Below are 18,218 nucleotides of genomic sequence, written 5' to 3'. Positions count from 1 at the left end.
TTCCGCTACAGCCCAAAAGGCTTTCTTCAACTAAAAATAAATGGGATTTCCAAAGGAAAAATTCAGTGGATGAGTTGAAGGAATTCCAAGTGGAGGAAACACCATCCAACACAGCGGAAAACCACAAAGTGGTTTTAAAACTTTAAATAAAATCGTGAGGGAAAAGTTGAGAGACTTGGAGAACAGACGTAGGAGACCTAGTGTTCAGACGATGGAAACAGCAGAAGGAGAAAGAGGAGTGGATGGAGAAGAGGCGACAGTGAAACAACCATTTGTAGAAAGTGTCCTTGAATGAATAAAGACTTGGGTCTGACGGGGCTCATTGGGTTGTGATCAGGACTGATGAAAAAGAAACACAAACTGAAACAGATACACATTCTGGTAAAATCTCTGACTTCTAAGGGTGAGGATTAAAAGATTTCTAGAGTCGCCACATTATATTGTTTAAAATGTCCAGTTTTCGATAAAAATTTGAGACACACAAAGAAACAGGAAAGTGCGTCCCACACACATGAAAAGAGAGCAGTCAATACAAACCGCCTTTTAGGAAGCTGATGTTAAACTTCCTACACAAATACTTTAAATTAGCTATTATAAACATACTCAAAAATTCCAGATGAAAGAAAACGTAACTTACAATGGGAAAAGATTAATATCAGACTTTTCTTTCACAATTCTTGATTCTAGAACAAGAATTATATATATTATGGAATTATATGTATGGTGGAATTATATATACACACACACACACAAACACACATATGCATGTACAGTCACGCATTGCTTCATGATGGGAATACGGTCTGAGAAATGCATTGTCAGGCAATTTCATCATTGTGTGAACATCATAGAGTGTCCTTACACAAACCTAGATGGCATAGTCTAGGCACACCTAGGCTACACAGTACTAATCTTATGGGATCACAGTCATATATGTGGTTCATCATTGACTGAAACATCATTATGCTGCATGGGACTATGTATACACAGACATAGGTATTTTAAGGGTTTACGTCTTTTTATCTATATAGAATTGACTTTGATGCATTGACTGTGGAGAGATCTGAGTTTGCTCTTTTTCCTCCTAATTTACTTGTTGTCCTGAAGAATTTATTGAATAATCCACCACTTTCCCATTGATGTAAAAAGGTATGTTTATCTAGTGTTAAATATAAACATGCATATACTTATAGGTCAGACTTAAAACATTTTATTATTACATATTGAATATTTCATTATTATAATTATTTTGTATATATATGTGTATATATACACACAAAATAATTTATATAACATGGTATTTAAAGGGAGATGGCCATATGCAGAATGTAGTGCTCAACTTGTACAAGCACCCATGAGATGGCCCAGGAATCATGATGTAATGAACACTTGTGTACCCACCATGGAGCTTCTGAAGTGGAACATTATTAATATCTTTGAAACCTCTTGTGTGTCCCTTCCTTATTGCATTCTCCTCTATGCTCAGAAATCACCACAACAAAAAGTGAATTTTGGGTCTCTGCTTCCTTTAACCACTTGAGTATGCATCCCAAAATGATATATTATGTGATGTTCTCCTATTCTGAATTTTATGTGAATGAAATCATACTGTGTCTATTCTGCTCAGTGTTATGGCTTAAAATTTCATCTCTGTTGATATATGAAGCTGAGATCATTGATTTTCACTGTTCTACTGTGTTGCAGGGTATAAATATACCACAATTTATTGATCCGTTCTACTGTTGATGGTTTCTTTTTATACACTATTAGATTTATTTTGCTTATATTTTATTTAGGAATTTTGCATTCATTTAAGAGTGAGATTGATATGTAATTTCTGTCTTCTACTGTTTTTTTTTTCTGGTTTTGTTATCAAGGTTATAATCTCATAAAATGAATTATTGGGTGTTCCTTCTTTTCTATTCTTTGAGTTTTTTTAAGATTGGAATTATTTACGCTTTGTTTTGTAGAGCTTACCTCTAAAACCTTCCGGATCTGTTGTTTTCTTCATGGGAAGAATGTTAAATACTGATTCTATTTCTTTAGTGGTTAAAGAACCATTGAGATTTTCCTTTTTTTTTCTTTTTTTAGAGTCAGTTTTGATTATTTAGAATTTTTCTTAAACGTTTCCATTTCTCTCAATATTTTAAAGATATTGGTGTAATTTTTTTTGCTTAAGTTCTGAGGTATGTTGTTTGGTTATGGTTCATTTTCCTCTCTCTGTCCTTGCCAGCATCATATCTCTACTGGAATATTATAGTGGCCTCACCAGTCTCCCTGCCCTCTGCCTCACTCCCCTTCCCGGGCGTTCTCCATAATAATACCTTCACTTCTCTGCTTAATCTCCCTCCAGTGCTTCCTAAGGATAAACACTGACTTCTTGATTGCCTGACAGACTCTCTGGAGTTCTCTCATATTCCGTGCTCCAGCTATACAGAGCTGGGCACCATTCATCCAGCTTGCCCTGTTCTCTCCAGTCTCCTAGTCTTTGTCCACGCTGTTCATTTTGCCACGTTCTAGAAGGCTCTGTTTCTCCGTCCTTCTCTCCATTTTCCTAACTCCTCCTTGTTCTTTACATCTCAGCTTGGCAGCCATTGTCTCTATGTTGCATTCTATGACCCGTACTCCACCCTCCCCTGCCTTGTGCGTGTCCCTCTCATACGCTCCCTTAGCATCCTGTTCTTCGCTCTCTCGGAGAGCCCTTGTCACATGGCTTCAAATTGCCTGTGAACTTGTGTGCCTCTCAGTCCACCCCAGTCCACAGTGAGCCCACTGAGAGCGTGGGCTGTGTCTTGTTCAGTCTCTGATGGCAAGTGCATGCCTGCATATAGGAGGTACTCAATACGTGCTTGTATTAATGCTTAAATTAAAAACTGGTTTGTGGAACTTTGTGATAACAACAGTCATAGTATCACGCATTGGTACAGCTTCTTACATTTACAGAGCACCACCATGTGTGCCCTTATATGTCACAGCATTAATATTATTATTTTATTAAATAGTCACAGCGATTTGGGGGGGAATAAGGTTTTTAGCTCCATTTTACGAGTGGGGAAACTGAGCCTTTGAGAGCACAAACACACCATGTCGAAACACATGAGCTCCCTCCCTCATGAGCCGCCCCCTCCGCCCCCCCCCCCCCCCCCCCCCCCGGCCTTCCCTCTGTGGTGGCAGTAGGGGAAGAAATAGGTTAATGGTCCTCAACGTTGACTCTCTTCTTACGAACTCAATCTGTGTTTTTCTTTTAACGTTGAGCTTTGGGTGGCTGTATCCAAGGGCCCTTGGAGTCAGTGAGGGGGTCTCTATACTATTCTCTCTTGGGTCTGCTTTTGGTTTAAGAAATGCAAACTCTCTCGTTACAAGGACACCAAAGTTGCACTTTTTGACTGCTGGGTATTTTTCTGCTCAAGGGACTTTGTCTAAATTCATCCCAACATTGTTACTTTGGTATATGAAAAATACAGTAAAGAAACAAGATTACTGCCCCTTCGTCCTCTTGCCTGGTTTTCCTCCCGCCATGGGGATTTTCAAAGCTTGTTCAGCTCAGTCTCCCTGTTTTACGATGTGCTGAGTAGGACCTGGAGACGTGAAGGGACGCGCTGAGAGCCACATAGTTTCTTGCGGAGGTGGGCTGGACCCCCAGGCTCCCAACTGCAAATCTGACTCCCTTTCTAAACTTGAGCATCCATCACCCGTTATAACAGGTGTCCACTGTCTCCACGTTTGTCTAGTTTATGCATGTGATTTTCCACGGATCCGGTACCATTAGTAAAACTAAGCCTGTGTTTATTCAGGACTTAAAACTAAGTGACATTTTCATGTCAAACACATATGGAATGGTATCATGATGTTTCAAGCATTCAAAAGAAGATCATTCTGTATATTATTAAGACCTTAAAGATTTACCTTAAAACTATACCCACTTAAATCCATAAACCTGTATCATGCCCAACACCCTGCTTGGATCAAAGATTATAGTTTGCTTTCCTTTTTTTTCTTAAACAAAAGGTAATGTGTTTATAATAGTTTCTCCTGCCGATTTCTGGTTCCAATATGACTTTGTTACTGTTGAGTTGCCAGGGGTTGATGTTAGCATCTTAACTTTATAAAAGCATCATCTTTAGTTTTTCAAGAAGTCCTTAATATTTTATGCTAACCCCAATTGTTTTTTTGAAGTTTTTGGGAAATTTGACTGATGCCATTTTATACACATGGAGCAAAGACACCCGGCCTCTAAATCACTCTCTTCCTATCCATCTTGCTTGTTTAAAAATTCCAAGAGCCATGAGCATCCAAACAGCAAATTTGGCAGCTCCGCTGACGTGTTCGCACTGAAGACTTCCTGCCCCGCTAAGCTTAGAAAAACAAACCAGCTTATGATGAATATAAATGTTTTTCGGAGTGTGTGCAAACAGCACATTTCTGTCTTTTTCTTCTCTTGGAAGGAAGGCTGCATTTTGAAAGCCTGCATGATTTCAGCCACACAGACGAGCTGTTTCCTGAAAGAAATGAAGCTGTGGGGGTGAGAAAGACCTTGAATAAACATGAATATAGCCCCGACATGGTTCTGGACTGTGTCAGGTTGGGTAGTGTCTCATTGCCAAATGGGGAAGAGCTGGTAATGCTTTTTTTCCCGCTACTGAGTTAATATAAATTCATGCATGAGGCATATATGCAAATTTCCCTCCTGGTGTCCGAGGTTGACAACAAAGACACCATGCCCGCGTAATTAATCGGTTGTCAGGTAATGGTGTTCTTTGCTAGCTGACTCCGTGCTGGTCCCATGAAGGCCTGGGCCGGGTTGGCCTGTGGCTCCCTGGGAGGCAGAGACTTTGGAACAAGCAGGGTGGAGCACTCGGCCCAGCCTGGCTGGAGTCGAGGGCTGCGGAGGCAGGCGGTGGGGGCCAAGGAGCAACGGGTCACACCGCTGCTGTAGGTAGAAGCAGACGACTCCGGAGCCTGCAGATCGCAGCCAGGTTCCTAGAGAGTGTAGACATTTCGAAAGCTCCAAGGAAAGCGGCAGGCTGCAACGAGTCAGTTTGGAAAATCAGAATAAGAACAGTGACTCGCCGAGGAGCCCTGACCCTCCTTAGCCTATCCCTTCCCCTTTTTCTGTATGACGCAGTGTGCTGCTAATCTGTTGTGTTCATTTTCTGCTTCCGCTAATTATATCATAAGCTCCTTGGGAAAAGGGAGTCCTGTCTATTTTGTTGACTGCTGATTTCTCCATATCAAAAACAGCCTTGGCTCATAGTAGGTCCTTAAGAAACATATGTTGACTGAGTGACTGAATAAACTCTATGAACCCCAAGAAGTCTTTGGACATGCCATACTTTTGAGATCCACCCCCCCCACTTTGGTAAAATAAAATACTTATTCATACTTTATTGAAAAGGCGAAGATGCCTTTTCTCTGCCAGAGAGAGAGAAAATCATGAGTGTCAGTGGTGAGGAGGCCGTGGGAAAAGGCGTATTTCACTTTAGGATCAAAGTGCAGATTCCAGTGCTCAGATTGGTCCTGAGAGAGTGTTCTCGAACGCTGAATTCCTGTCTGGGAGTGGAGTGATGCCGGAGGAGAACTAAAACGACCCCCCAGCAGACACCTCCCTTCTCCACGGCACTTTTCCGGGTAGTTCTCCGTCTGAACCCCTGCTCTCCCCAGCGGCAGTTGCTCACGTTCTTCAAATAGACCGTCCTTCCTTCTCTGCTGGCTGCTTTGGTGGGAACAGCGCTCCCCTCCCCACTGAGACTAGACCCGGAGGAGGGGAGTGGGTGGGAGGAGGAGAGAGTAGGGCAGGGAGTTTGCAGTTTATTAAGATTGGAGATGACCATCCATCTAGTTTTTTTTCCATCACCAATAGGGCTCTGTTCTTGGATTACAATCTTCAGTTTTTTCCCTCCGAGGTATTTTAAGGTACAGTTATTTCCATGGGACGTTTTGCTAATTGAGGCTGTTTCCAACGGGTCAGCTTACTTCAAGGTCTTGAAAAATGGACTCTTAAATGAAATTTTTGAGGGGTGGGCTCCAGAGAAAGTGGATCTGTATTGTGTATATTGGCAGGGGAAGCCTCTTTCCTCTCCCCATTCAGAGTAATAGTTGGGTTTTTAAAGAAACCCTTGTGAAATGCCAGCACGTGATTCAGCCAGAGCGTTTTGGTCTTTCTGTGGCGGAGAGTGTATCCAGACATCAGTCATGCAGGGCGCTGTGGGGACGCAGGGGGCAACCTGTGTTGGTTTTTCTAGGAAAGAAAATCAATCGTTGAATGTCTCCTGTGCACAAAGCCCACTGCTGAGCGCCAAGGTTCCAAGATGAAGAGAAGTATTATGACTCCATCTTTAGTTTTCTCCTTTCGGGCAACAGAAAGGTGAACTCTGTTCCAGCAAGATCTTTTCTCCGATTGCTCTCGACCCTGCTTACCAGTGCTGATTAAAGATGTGTGCGGTGTGCCTGTGTGTGTGCGCATGTGTGAGAGGAGGGGGGAAGGGGAAGGAGAAAGAGAAAATTCAAGAGAGAATATGTGTTTAGTGGCAGAGGCTGGAGTAGTACCATGAATGATGTTTATTAGCTCTAAATTCCAGTTCGCTAAAGAGAGTCTGAATGTGATATATTTAAATTCAAGGAGACACCTTCCCTCTTGTGACAGCTCATTCTGATACATGCCCCCATAAGGCACACTGCACCTCACAGCTCTAGAGGGTTCCAGAAGGGGCAGCTGCTCGTATTTCTTTTGAAAATGTGACTCAGAGTGAAGCTGAAGTTTGAAACGACATGGTATTTTGGCTGAGGTGTACTCATTTATTCAGATGTTAAATCTTTCAACCCAACAACATCAAGAGAACATATTAATTAGTTGACGGTAAATAGAGAAGACGAACCTTTAATCCCTAGAATTAATTTTTAAAAACTCAGAAAAAATGTGAAAACTCGTTTTCTTTCAGCCCACCCTTCTAACCCTGCCAGAGTAAATGTATTTTATATTTAATCGGGAAGTTTTGCGATCCATAAAACTTTGAAAAGTCTTGGAATGACGACATCCTATTTGAAAAACCAAAATGATCTGGAAGGTTTCATTTTTAACCTTCGTTTGGAGTTCGGGAAACAAAATGCACATTGTGCTTTTTGGAAGAAAATTGTGCTTTGCATGCTGAATTTAAATAATATTGGTTAACTTGATTTTCCCTCGTGAGCTTTGGAAGGTGCAAACAGTAAAGTTCTAAAGGCCATCTAGGCCAGGAGGAACAGCCCCAGAGACCCTCCAGAAAATGTATTTTCTGAAGACTGTTCCCAAAGCCTGGAGACTCTGTCTGCTCCTCCTGCAAGACACACTTCCAGACTCATCGATTATTCTCATTTAAAGGGACTTCCACCTGTAGGAGTGGCCCCAGCCTTCCATCCAGATGTGGAACTCGCCCCAACAGATCTTGGTTGCCATTAACAGAGGCTGGATTCTTGTGCATCAATATTCCTGAAGGTGCCTGTGAATGTCCTCTGCTGAGCCCTGAGGTCATGGGGCAGTGTCCGTCCAGAGTTGCTCAGTACTTGCCTTCTTAGCATTAGCTTTTGTCCCAACCTCTTAAGATTTGTTGGAACCTCAGTCCTTCCATCTAGCATCTTACTTCCATGTGTTGTTTGTGTCACTGTGGGTCTGAGGCGTCCGACAATGTATTTCTAACCCCTGGTGGCCATGATGGAGACCCCTGAAATGAGGAGCGTGTAATTGGGTGCATTCACCGTGGGCCTGGAGACAGCTTTTCTTGGCTGGGTGAAGGGCCCAGATCCCAGCTCTATTCCCACTCAGGGTCTGTGGCAGCGACAAGGAAGCAGATAGAGAACATGGTGTTCAAATTTGGGCTGACCCGAAGCATGGAGAGGACAATGCATATAGCGGGTGGTGTAGTCAGGATCCAAAAAAGAGTCTTGACAGGCTTGGAAAGATGGGCCAAATCTAAAGAGAGCATGGGTGGCGGAGAACAGTGTGGTCTGGCTCCCAGTCCAGAGTGCAGAGACGCGGCTTACCAGCAGCCTGTGGGAAGGAGACTTAGTGGCCTTCACTGACCGCAAGTCTGCAGAGGTTAGTGGTTTGGTGTTTGGCTTGTGTTCGTGCTCTGAAGAGAGACGAATGTCCCACCTGCAGTGCTCAGACTGAGCCAGGAGAAGGGCTTAGACTGGCTTGTTGAGTTTCAATGGGAATCATATCGCATCTGTTTAACTGCTGACTGCTCAACTTTGGAGGCACATTGGGTCCCGTTCTCTATGACAGGAATCCTTCTCCCCTGCTTCTCTCTCCTTCCATTATATCTGCCAAGCCTTCTGCCCAGTCTTGATGGGCATTCTCCATCCATTGCAGGACATAGACCAAGGCCTAGGACACTGGAATGTTGTCCTTGAATCCCGTATTTACTTCCTTCTGCCAAGGTTCCCACTCAGAGTTTGTGGCAACGACAAGGATGCAGCTAGAGAACATGGTGCTCAAATTTGGGCTGACCTGAAGCATGGAGAGGACAATGCATATAGTGGGTGGTGTAGTCAGGATCCAAAAAGAGTCTTGACAGGCTTGGAATGATGGGCCAAATCTAAAGAGTGCATGGATGATGGGGAACAGCCAACATCAAAGCCTTCAGCTGGAGAGGGAGATGAAGACGCAGCTGCATCCCCGAGTCCCAGATTCCTAGCCCTCGGAGGGGCCGTCTGGCTTCCTCCTGACTGCGTCCCTGGTGATTCGGCAGCTGTGGACAGTGGCTGGTGGGATGAAGCATTTTGGCAGCCTCTCTCCTAGACCTGGATCTGTGCCCTGGGAAGATCACATCCTTCCCGGTCCAAACTTCCTCCTCCTGCCTTCCCTTCGGCTCTTGCTACTTCAGGCCCCTGACCTCTTTGGTCGCCCCTCCCATGAGGAGCTGTGTGCTGCAGAGTCCCCCTGACATTTAGGAAGTCAACTCTCAGCTGGGTGAGCATGTCAAATCCATGTTATTGCATGATGCTTTCTGAAGCCAAGAGTGAACCAGCCATTTCTCCCAAAAGAAGACCCAGTTTTTCTTAGATTTTTCCCCCGAGGGAGGTAGGGAAATGGCACAGAGGTGAGCCTGCACACAGCAGGAGGGGGTTAGTGTGTCCCTGGTAATATTACCTGGCCTCCTGTATCTTGGTTTCTTCGTGGGTGAGATGAGGCTGATGACACCCCCCCCTCCCAGGGTAGTTGTGAGGACAAAAATGAGACAGTTTCCACAAATCCTAGTTCACAGTACGTGCTCAATAAACTTGAATCTTCCTTTCCCTGCCCTCCCTTCAAAGGGCCTCTGCTGAATCTGTTGTGTCTGGCTAATGGAGATACTGCCATAGAAAGTTCTGCTCTGGGGGAGGGTTTGGGATTATGCTACCTCTGCAGTTCCTTCCACCTCTACAGTTCTGTGACTCAGAGGTTTATCCTGTTCAGACTCTGGAATTCAACTGAGTCTGTGTCTGTGGAGGGAGGGAGGCTGGAGGAGGATGTGGAGAGGATGACAAGGGAAGGTGCTGTTGGCCAGGGTACCTCATACCTCAAGTGGGGAGCAATGGACCACCTCAGACTAGTTTGGTATCTATGAACTTGTTAGAATCTGGCAACCCCTCTTTGCCTCGGGAAGGAGTGGGGTCCCCATCACTTAAGGTATTCAAAGAGGGGCTACAGGCCATCTGGCAGGATTGCTGAGGTAGATAGGCTGGATTAGATGACCAGGAAGGTCCCTCCCAGTGCTGGGCTTTCATAAGCAGGGGATGCCACAGTAGAGCTCTTCAACTTCTGACAACCGTGGTGATGGGTGGTGACCTTGGTACGCCCTCGCTACTATGGACTTGGATTGCACTAGGGCTTTAGAAAAATCAACTCCGGAAGGATTAAAAATTTACTCGGGAGTAAGGATTTTAATAAAGAGAGATGAATGTCAAATCTTCATCGTGTATCAGTGACAAGGAAAGTGACATGGACATGGAGAGAATCTGGTCGAGCCCAGGGGACTTGTGATGCTGAGCTCCCACTGGAGAGTCGGGGTGGCCGAGGAAGCGGGCCCTGCTCCAAGTGGCTCAGGTGGTGCTGTCCACTGGTCTCGGTCCCACCACCCACACGCCAGGCCCTGGGGCAGGCGCCTACTCTGGGGAATGCAGACATGATGGAGACACTGTCCGCAGCCTTATGGAACTTTCTCCAAAAGGCTGCACCAAAATGGGCCTTGGAGGAGAGTCAGAAGTCTGGCATAGGAGTAAAATATAGGGCAAACATTCCTCATTTTACCCAGTCTGAATTTAAGCAGAGAAAAAAGGCTCATTGGAGCTTGGGAAATGTTTGTAGTTGTTTTTAATTGTATAAAAATGCGACGGACAAGTACTCTGATTAGAGAGAAGGGAGGTGGTGTTACCAAAGGAGACTTCAGCAGACTCATGTGGACCAAGGGCCATCTTCTTGACACAAGCCAGACCCTCCGCCTGCAGTTTGGATCCCATTCCTCTTCCTTCTCAAGGCTTTACTCCTGTGGTTCTGTCTTCTGTCTCCTCCATCATCTCCCTTACTCTGGATGATTCCCGTAACGGAGCATGCTCCAGCATCTCCTCTCTTTTACAATTCTACCTGCAGTTCCACGTTCCTATCCACCTGTTGCCCATTCGGAATCTCCCTTCACAGTCTCTACTTCCTCTTCTCCCATTCACTCCTCAAACCATTAGTGTTGTCCCTGCTGCTTGACTGAGCTGCTCTTGTCAAGGTCAGCAATGACTTTCCTGTTGCCAGATCTAATGGACGCTTCTCGGGCCTCATCTTAGTCTTGTAGCAGCATTCAAGACAGTGGACCTCTCTGATGCTGAATCCTTCCATGATCCAATATATATCTTTTCTTCTTTATTCTACTCTAATTGATGGTCATTTTTAGTCTTTTTGGCTTCCTCCTTCTCTTACTCATTTCAAGTGTTAGCGTTATTGAGCGTTCCAGGTAAAGCCCTCTTGTCTGCCATTATCTTTCTCTTGGGAGGGTCCTGTCAGGTGCGATGTTTGTAAATATGTGTATTTACATGTAAATGTAAATGATGACTTCCAAATATCCGTCTTCAGCCTTCTCAGATCTCCCTTCTGAGCTCCAGACCTGCCTAGGGAACAGCCAACTCAAGCTTTCCACACGGATGTCTCATAGACGTCTCAAGACTTCACTGTCCATTCTCTGCCTCTCCCCAGTAAATCTATTCCTGCCTCAGGGCTACCCATGTGGCCCACAGTGCTTTGAATCTACCAACTCTTCCTTTCTTATCCCTGTTTCATGCCAGGCTCTTCCTTGTCCACACGGGATCCAGCCGCACTGACCTCCTTTCTGTTCTGCAAACCCACTGACCTCCTTTCCACCTTGGAGCTTTTGGACCTGCTCGTCCTTGGCTGGGAGTGCTCATCCTGAGCTTTTTACGTGACTGGCTCCTTCTTACCTGTTACGCATTAGCTTAAGTCTTACCTTCTCAAGGATGCCTTTGCTGACCATCTTGTCTGAAGTTAAACAACCCTCCCCAACTTTATTCTCATATCACCCTATTTATTTCCTTTATAGTGCTTAGAACTTTAATTTTCTCGTTTGTGAATTTGTTTACTTATTTTATTATGTATCTTTTCCCACTAGAACGTAACCCCCATGAACATAGGGACCTTGTCTTTCTTGTTCCTCCTTGGATCCATAGCGCTTAGAGTGAGTCCAGATGTATGGTAGGTGCTCAATAAATGTGTTGAATGGATGGCCAACTAAATATAAGCATCGTACTAGGAGCCCCTGTATCTTCAGGGAGCTGTTTTAAGGTGGTGAGCCTATGCTGCTCCCAGCCTCCACTCTTCAGTAAATGGATCTATGTCTTTGTACACGGTCGCTCACGGGTTCCAGCCCTGGTTCCTGCTCTCTGGTGCTTGGCAAGTGTCTTAACACTCGCAGCCTTAGTTTACTCGTTTCTAAAATAAGGAGTTTGACCTAAATGACTTCTAAGGTCTCTTTAGGCATTTCAAATTGTGGTTCTATGAAGTCTGAAGCCAATAGAGGCAAGTAAAAACAACTAACTCTTATTGACTGTTTACTGGGCATTTCGGTAATCAGTTTACATGAATTCTCTTATGATAAAATCCATCATTTTCTTGCAGTTATATTAGATTTGCCGCAGCAGTTTACCTAGATGTGTTTTTCTTTGGTGAGAATAGTGGAACTTTTACACATACTCAGACTTCCTAGGAAACATACACAGAAATAAATTTTACTGTCCAATTTACCTCTTATTTTCACATAGGAGTTTTTATTCCCATCTCATTTTTTTAAAGCCTGATAAATACAATTTAAAGATTGGAACAACAGGTCACAAAGCAGAAGGTAATCAGCTGTAGTTATAATGAAGCCATAAGCATCTGCTGGGTTTTTTTTTTTTTTTCCACGGTAATGAATGCTGAGCATTACAACTGGGAAGATTTTTTTTTACTTTTTCTGGTGTTTCCGTTGAGATCTATGGAATGGTGTTAAATGTGTGATAGTCTTGTTATCTCGGTGGGGTCTGTGGCATCAGCTCCCAGGTCACTTAGAAACAATCTCCAGCAGTCATTGGAGAGCTGGCCAGCCGGGTCTGATGGACATAGCTGCGCCCTTGCCTGGTCCTGGCAGATTCCCTACCAGGCTCTTCAGATCCTAGCTCTACCCAGGCCCCGGGGGGACCCCACTGGCTTCTGGAGCAGAGTGTCTCCCACAGGAAGGCGGCATGACAGAGCAAACTTCCACGGAACACGGTGGACTGAACCCTGAGGTGACAGGCCCGTGTCAAGGGTGGCTTCACTCTTAACAGAACTTTTACAGGCGATTTTCCTATTTTCCCATCTTCAGATAAGAGTGACCTGGCCTCAACAAGGTGTTCTGAAGGAGGCAAAGGAGATGTGGGGCTGTGTGGCTGGGAATATTCCGGTCACTCATGTGAAGGAAATTTAATAGGAAAATCTTGGGGGCTGGCCCCGTGGCCAAGTGGTTAAGTTTGCGCGCTCATCTTCGGTGGCCTAGGGTTTCGTCGGTTCGGATCCTGGGCGCGAACACGGCACCGCTCATCAGGCCATGCTGAGGTGGCATCCTACATGCCACAACTAGAAGGACCCACAACTAAGATATACAACTATGTACCGGGGGGATTTGGGGAGAAGAAGAAGAAAAAAAGAAAAGAGCAAGATTGGCAACACATGTTAGCTCAGGGCCAGTCTTTCCCACCGAAAACGAGAAAGAAAAAACAGTCTAGTGCTAACCGAAACGTGGAATTATCTGTTCTCTGTGCCTTGATGAAGCTGTCGTGTATCAATCTCTCTTGTGAAAGTGCAGTGTTTAAACGGATGTTTTCGCTGTAACCAAAGTTCCCGCTGCAGTTTGGGAATGTGGCTGTTGGGGGAGCAGAGGGATGAGAGGGGTCCGGTTATTCCCACTCCTGTTTGCAGAGAGCGATTTCCTCAGAGTGACCCCTGTGTCTCTTGCTCTGTTTCTTGTGTACTCCTCCCCAAGGAGAGGGAGGGAGGTACCCTGTTGGGGGCAGGTCATTGATCCGTGTTTTCTGATCAGGTGGGGCTGAGTACTAGGGGTTCCATCTCCTCCTTCTCTTCTCTCCTTGAGCCAGCCAAGGCAGTGATTGGTAAACGCTCAGAATGCTCCAGCTTCCCTTGATGGGCTCCCCGAGGATGGAGGTGGTGGCCAGTGATGGTAGCAAGTCCATTGGGCCATTGTGTCCAAGCCAGATTCTCCAACAGATGGTGTCCTCCTTCCTAACACCCCTTGACCTCAACGACTGTCTCATGTCTAATGATTCAGATGCTAGCGTATGAGCTCTCCTTGAACCAAATGGAGTCTTTCTGCAAAACCCATGTTCATTTAACCTTGGATTTTTATACAAACATACAAAACATTATGAGAAAAAAGTCTCAAAGGAAATACACCAAAATGATTAAAAGTGGTTGTTATAAATTGAAAGGATTATGGTGATTTTTATTTTCTTTTGTGCTTATCTGTATCTCCTAAAATTTCTACAGTGAACATGCATTTCTGTTGTAGTTGGGAAAAAATAAGTTTGTCTTTCATTTTTTCACCAAAGAAACCGACAAAAACAGAAAGAAAGAAAAAGAAGGAAAGAAAACCCTAGAAACAATGGATTTGCAACAAAACTTCAGCGAGTTTACTCCACTGTGGCTGGCTCGCTGGAGGTTGTGGGAGGGGGAGGCTGGTGTTGGAATAACCACTGCATGTGCCGCTTTGGGGTGACCACTGTGACCTGGCCAAATGGTCCCTCACGTGAGGGCACGGCCCTTTTCTTGGTGCAGCCTGTTGTGGGTGGGTTCTCTTGGACTCACCCTTTTTGGAGACCGCCTGTCAGGGAGTTCTTACTGGGGCCTTCGTTGTAACCAAGCCATCTTGCTTTTCAGATCACAGCAGAGAAGTCTCCTGGAGCCTATTTCCTTCCTGAGTTCGCGCTCTCCCCTCAGGGAAGTTTTCTGGAAGATACAACAGGCGAGCAGTTTCTCACCTATCGCTATGATGACCAGGTAACACCCTCTTCAAAGAGCCTACCTTTTGGCTTTGCCATTTGCCGATGGGCAGGAAACGGTTACTCAAAAATAACCTCAAAATAATCATATTTTCCCGTTTGCACAAGTAGTACAATAGACCCTCCACCCCGGGAGGGTCCCAGCCCCCTGGAGACCCCGCTGGAGCACAATTTCATACGCCACGTGTGGTTCTTGCTCTGGTTGGGTCATTGACTTGACAGTCACTTTTTCTTATTTTCGTCGTAAATATATGACGGGTTTGTTCATTTTAGCTGTCACCAAATTTATTATTCAATTCTGAGATTATCCAAAAGTCCTATTTTCTGATCAAGCATTCCTTTCTTTGCCTTCCTAGCTTTTACTTCACCAGCACCAAAATTATTATTTTTTTTCCAAGCCCATTTTCCAAAAAGGAACAAAGTAGGTGCATGTCTGTGTGTGTGTGTGTGTGTGTGCGTGTATACACACTTGCATGGGTGTGCACGTGTGATGTGTTTGAATTGCTTCACGAAGGCTAATAGAGAACAAGGCTGTGCTTGGCTGCGATATGGGAACTGGGGCTCAGGACTGCGATTCCTCAGCTCACGTCGATGCCTTCACAGCGTTAAACAGTATGTTTGTCTTTGAAATCACTCACAACTCGTTTGAAACAGAGAATGTCAACTTTGACAAATGCAGAGGTTTCTGGCTGACGGGTCTGAATTCATGGGGCAGTGGAACAAACTGGGGTGGGATTTAAGATGAGGGATTTTGTGGGTCTGGCAGACCTTGGCGCCTGAGGACAGAACGCAGATGAGGGACAGGGCAAGAATATCTTCTCATGGCACGTGATGGGGTGGAGGAAGGTGGCCCAGTGGCCGAGGTCTGCCGTGCTGTCCTCATCTGTGTGGTTAAGGCCGGCAAGTTCTGGCTTGATTTGGGCATTACTAGGTAGGGGGTGAAAGACATTACTGAGAAGGAACAGCTCTGGGATAGTCAATCCGCCAACATGGGTACGATGTGACAACAGGGAGTGGGACCCAGCTCTGGGCCTGTCTGGAGCTGGGCACAATGCTGGAGATTAGTCTGGGAGGAGGATCAAAGTCCTAGGCACATACCAGGCAGATGAGGGATGGAGAAAGGAGCAGAAAGGGCAGGTGGAGATGTCTGTTGCCTGTATCCCAGCTTGGGCGGAGGCACCATTAATTTTGATCCTCCAGGCTGCTGAGTGAGCTGCACTGGGTACATTTAGCTCTGGAGCCAAGGTTGGGGTGAGGGGCAGGCTGTGAACCCACGGACCCAGCTGTGGGCAGAGGGCCACCCAGGTAGTCAGGGGCAGGGTTGGTGTGAGACCAATGCTTTTTTCAAAAATTTTAACATTCAATCCCTTTTTCAAGTTACTTGAAAAGCGAGTGCATACATAATTATTGTGGGGCGCAGGGGTGGGCGGGAGACAATTCTCTCTTCGTGCGATGGAGCTCAGTTCATGCTTTCCACGGGCATTGGGACCTGGTGGACAGTTGGGTCTAAACCATCGTTAGGTCACTTTCTACCCTTCTCCCCAATGGATCTTTAGAGGGCCTCTGACTTATGGCTCCTTTTAACCAACAAGTCAATGATCTAACAGGTTTTCCTATGAGGACTCCAGAGAAACTAATTGAGAAGGCAGCGAAGGATAAAAGAGGGTGTGTGGAGATCAAGAGCGATGTATTTTTTAAAGAGTGGTTAATGCCTTCTCCAGGTTCTACAGATACATTCTATTTAATATGATAACAATGTAAAAGATGGAAAAAGAGGAAGATAAGCCCCTCTAATCTTCTCAAAAGGCCTAAAGCAGATCTTAAAAGCGTGTGGCGCCCTGTGGACGTTTTGTCCCTGGGCGCCGTGTTCCAGAGAGCCCGTGAGCAGCCTGTGAAAACATTGTGTGTTGCCCCGACGGTGTGTTTCCTTTAAGGGAAAGGAATAAGGTCAAACGGTATCAAGCCAATAACAGGGCCCACCCTGTGCTGCTGAAGGTGAAGACGACAGGCCTTTGTGCCAAACTCAGAGTGTCTCCCAAAGGAGCCTCCAGGATGGAGTCAGCTGGAGACGGTTGACCTGTCTCGCCAAGGCCTTGTTCTCTGTCCCCTCGATGCTGAGCGTGCAGACTGCCTTGTAATGTCAAGGAGCTGCTCAGGCGTGGGGGAAGGGTAGAACGAGTCAAGGGTCACCCAGCTTGGCAATCTCTTGTCCTGCAGCACAGGATAAAATGCTTCTCCCAATTAGTCAGACTGGAGTCAGCCTGCTTTATGTTCAAGTTCAATTCTGACACTTTACTTGCTGTGTGACTTTGGACGTGTTACTTCACTTCTCTGTGCCTCAGTTTCCTCATCTGTGAAATGGAGATATGAGATGTGGATGGTGGCTACCCCATGGAAATGTTTTAAGGATTAGAGGAGATAATTCATGTAAGTCCCCGTGTACATGGCCTGTGCTTATATAAGCATTTACTCTAGCTATTGTTATTACTAGTGATATTATTGGCAAAGACTCAGTTGAGAGAATTTCAGATATCCTTATGCTAAAGGAAAGGAAGCAGCATATTCTCCATTTACATCAGGGGACCTCCCACAATATTTTATTTTTTTCTTTAAAGATTGGCACCTGAGCTAACAACTGTTGCCAATCTTCTTTTTTTTTTCTTTCTGCTTTTTCTCCCCCAAGTCCCCCTGAGTACATCCTTGTATATTTTAGTTGCGGGTCCTTCTAGCTGTGTGCACAATATTTTAAATTGATTTTTTATTGAGGCACAACATGCATACAGTAAAGTGCACAGGGATCTGAAGTTAAGAGCTTGATGTAGTTTTAGGTATCTTTCTACCTGTGTAACCACCCCCCAGATCAAGAAATTGAACATTTCAGCACCCTAGGCAGCTCCTTGTGCCCCCCAGCAGTCAATAGCCCCCAGCCGAGAAGTGATCCCACTCTGACTCCTATCACACTATAGATTAGCTTTGTTTTTTATTCTTAATTTTGTATAAGTGGAGTCCTACAGCACCTCCTCATTTGTGTCTGGCTTCTTTCACACATCATTATGTCTGAGAGATTCAACCAAGTCGTTGGATCCAACATCATTTCGGGTTTAATGTCGCTCAGTTGCACTCTACGGAACAAATTATCTCATGCTGGAATGAATCGCAGCATACTGGGTGGCGTGCAACATTGCTCCTGCACAGAAATTCCCAGGTTGTCCCTAAAACATTTTCAGGGTAGTCCCTCCAAAGATTCTGTACCTGGCGTGTGGTGGGGGCAGTTTTCCAGGGCAGCCTTGTTGCCCCCTGGCAGCTGTTGGCATTCGATGGCCAGAAGGAGGTGCGGCTCTGTGTGAGCTGCCACCCAGGGCCGCTCTGTGCTCTCACGTGGCTCAAGTACCTACCTGTGGGGTTGGCAGACATACTGCCCTGTTGTCACAGAGGCCTGAGGCCAGCATGACAAAGTGCTTGTGCTCTTGAGGCTGTAGTCGGGGACTGACGTTGTTGGGGCAGGACTGGGTTCAGTAGGATTTTCCTACCTGTAAAATGCTCATTTGATAAGATGGGGAGCCAGCGGATGGTGTGTGGGTCTTGGCTGTCTTCAACAACCCTCATAGGACTTTTTAAAGTATTTTATCCCGGCATATTTCCACGAAGGCCTTTCGGTCACTTTTCAAATG

At 45.5% G+C, this 18,218-nt stretch overlaps 1 protein-coding gene across 3 annotated transcripts in view; it reads left to right on the top strand.

Annotated features, from left to right (window-relative positions):
- The window catches only part of ADAMTSL3 (ADAMTS like 3), a 319,874-nt gene that overhangs the window by 30,188 nt on the left and 271,468 nt on the right, over window positions 1-18,218 (top strand). For all 3 annotated transcript variants that reach the window (XM_070494283.1, XM_014842654.3, XM_070494290.1), the window contains exon 3: window positions 14,426-14,545. In XM_070494283.1, coding sequence (XP_070350384.1) covers window positions 14,426-14,545 — 120 coding nt within the window. The remainder of the gene's footprint in view (window positions 1-14,425; window positions 14,546-18,218) is intronic.

The sequence above is a fragment of the Equus asinus genome, chromosome 2, assembly GCF_041296235.1.
Source record: "Equus asinus isolate D_3611 breed Donkey chromosome 2, EquAss-T2T_v2, whole genome shotgun sequence".
Taxonomy (NCBI): Eukaryota; Metazoa; Chordata; class Mammalia; order Perissodactyla; family Equidae; genus Equus; species Equus asinus.
This window is presented reverse-complemented; position numbering and strand designations above follow the sequence as displayed.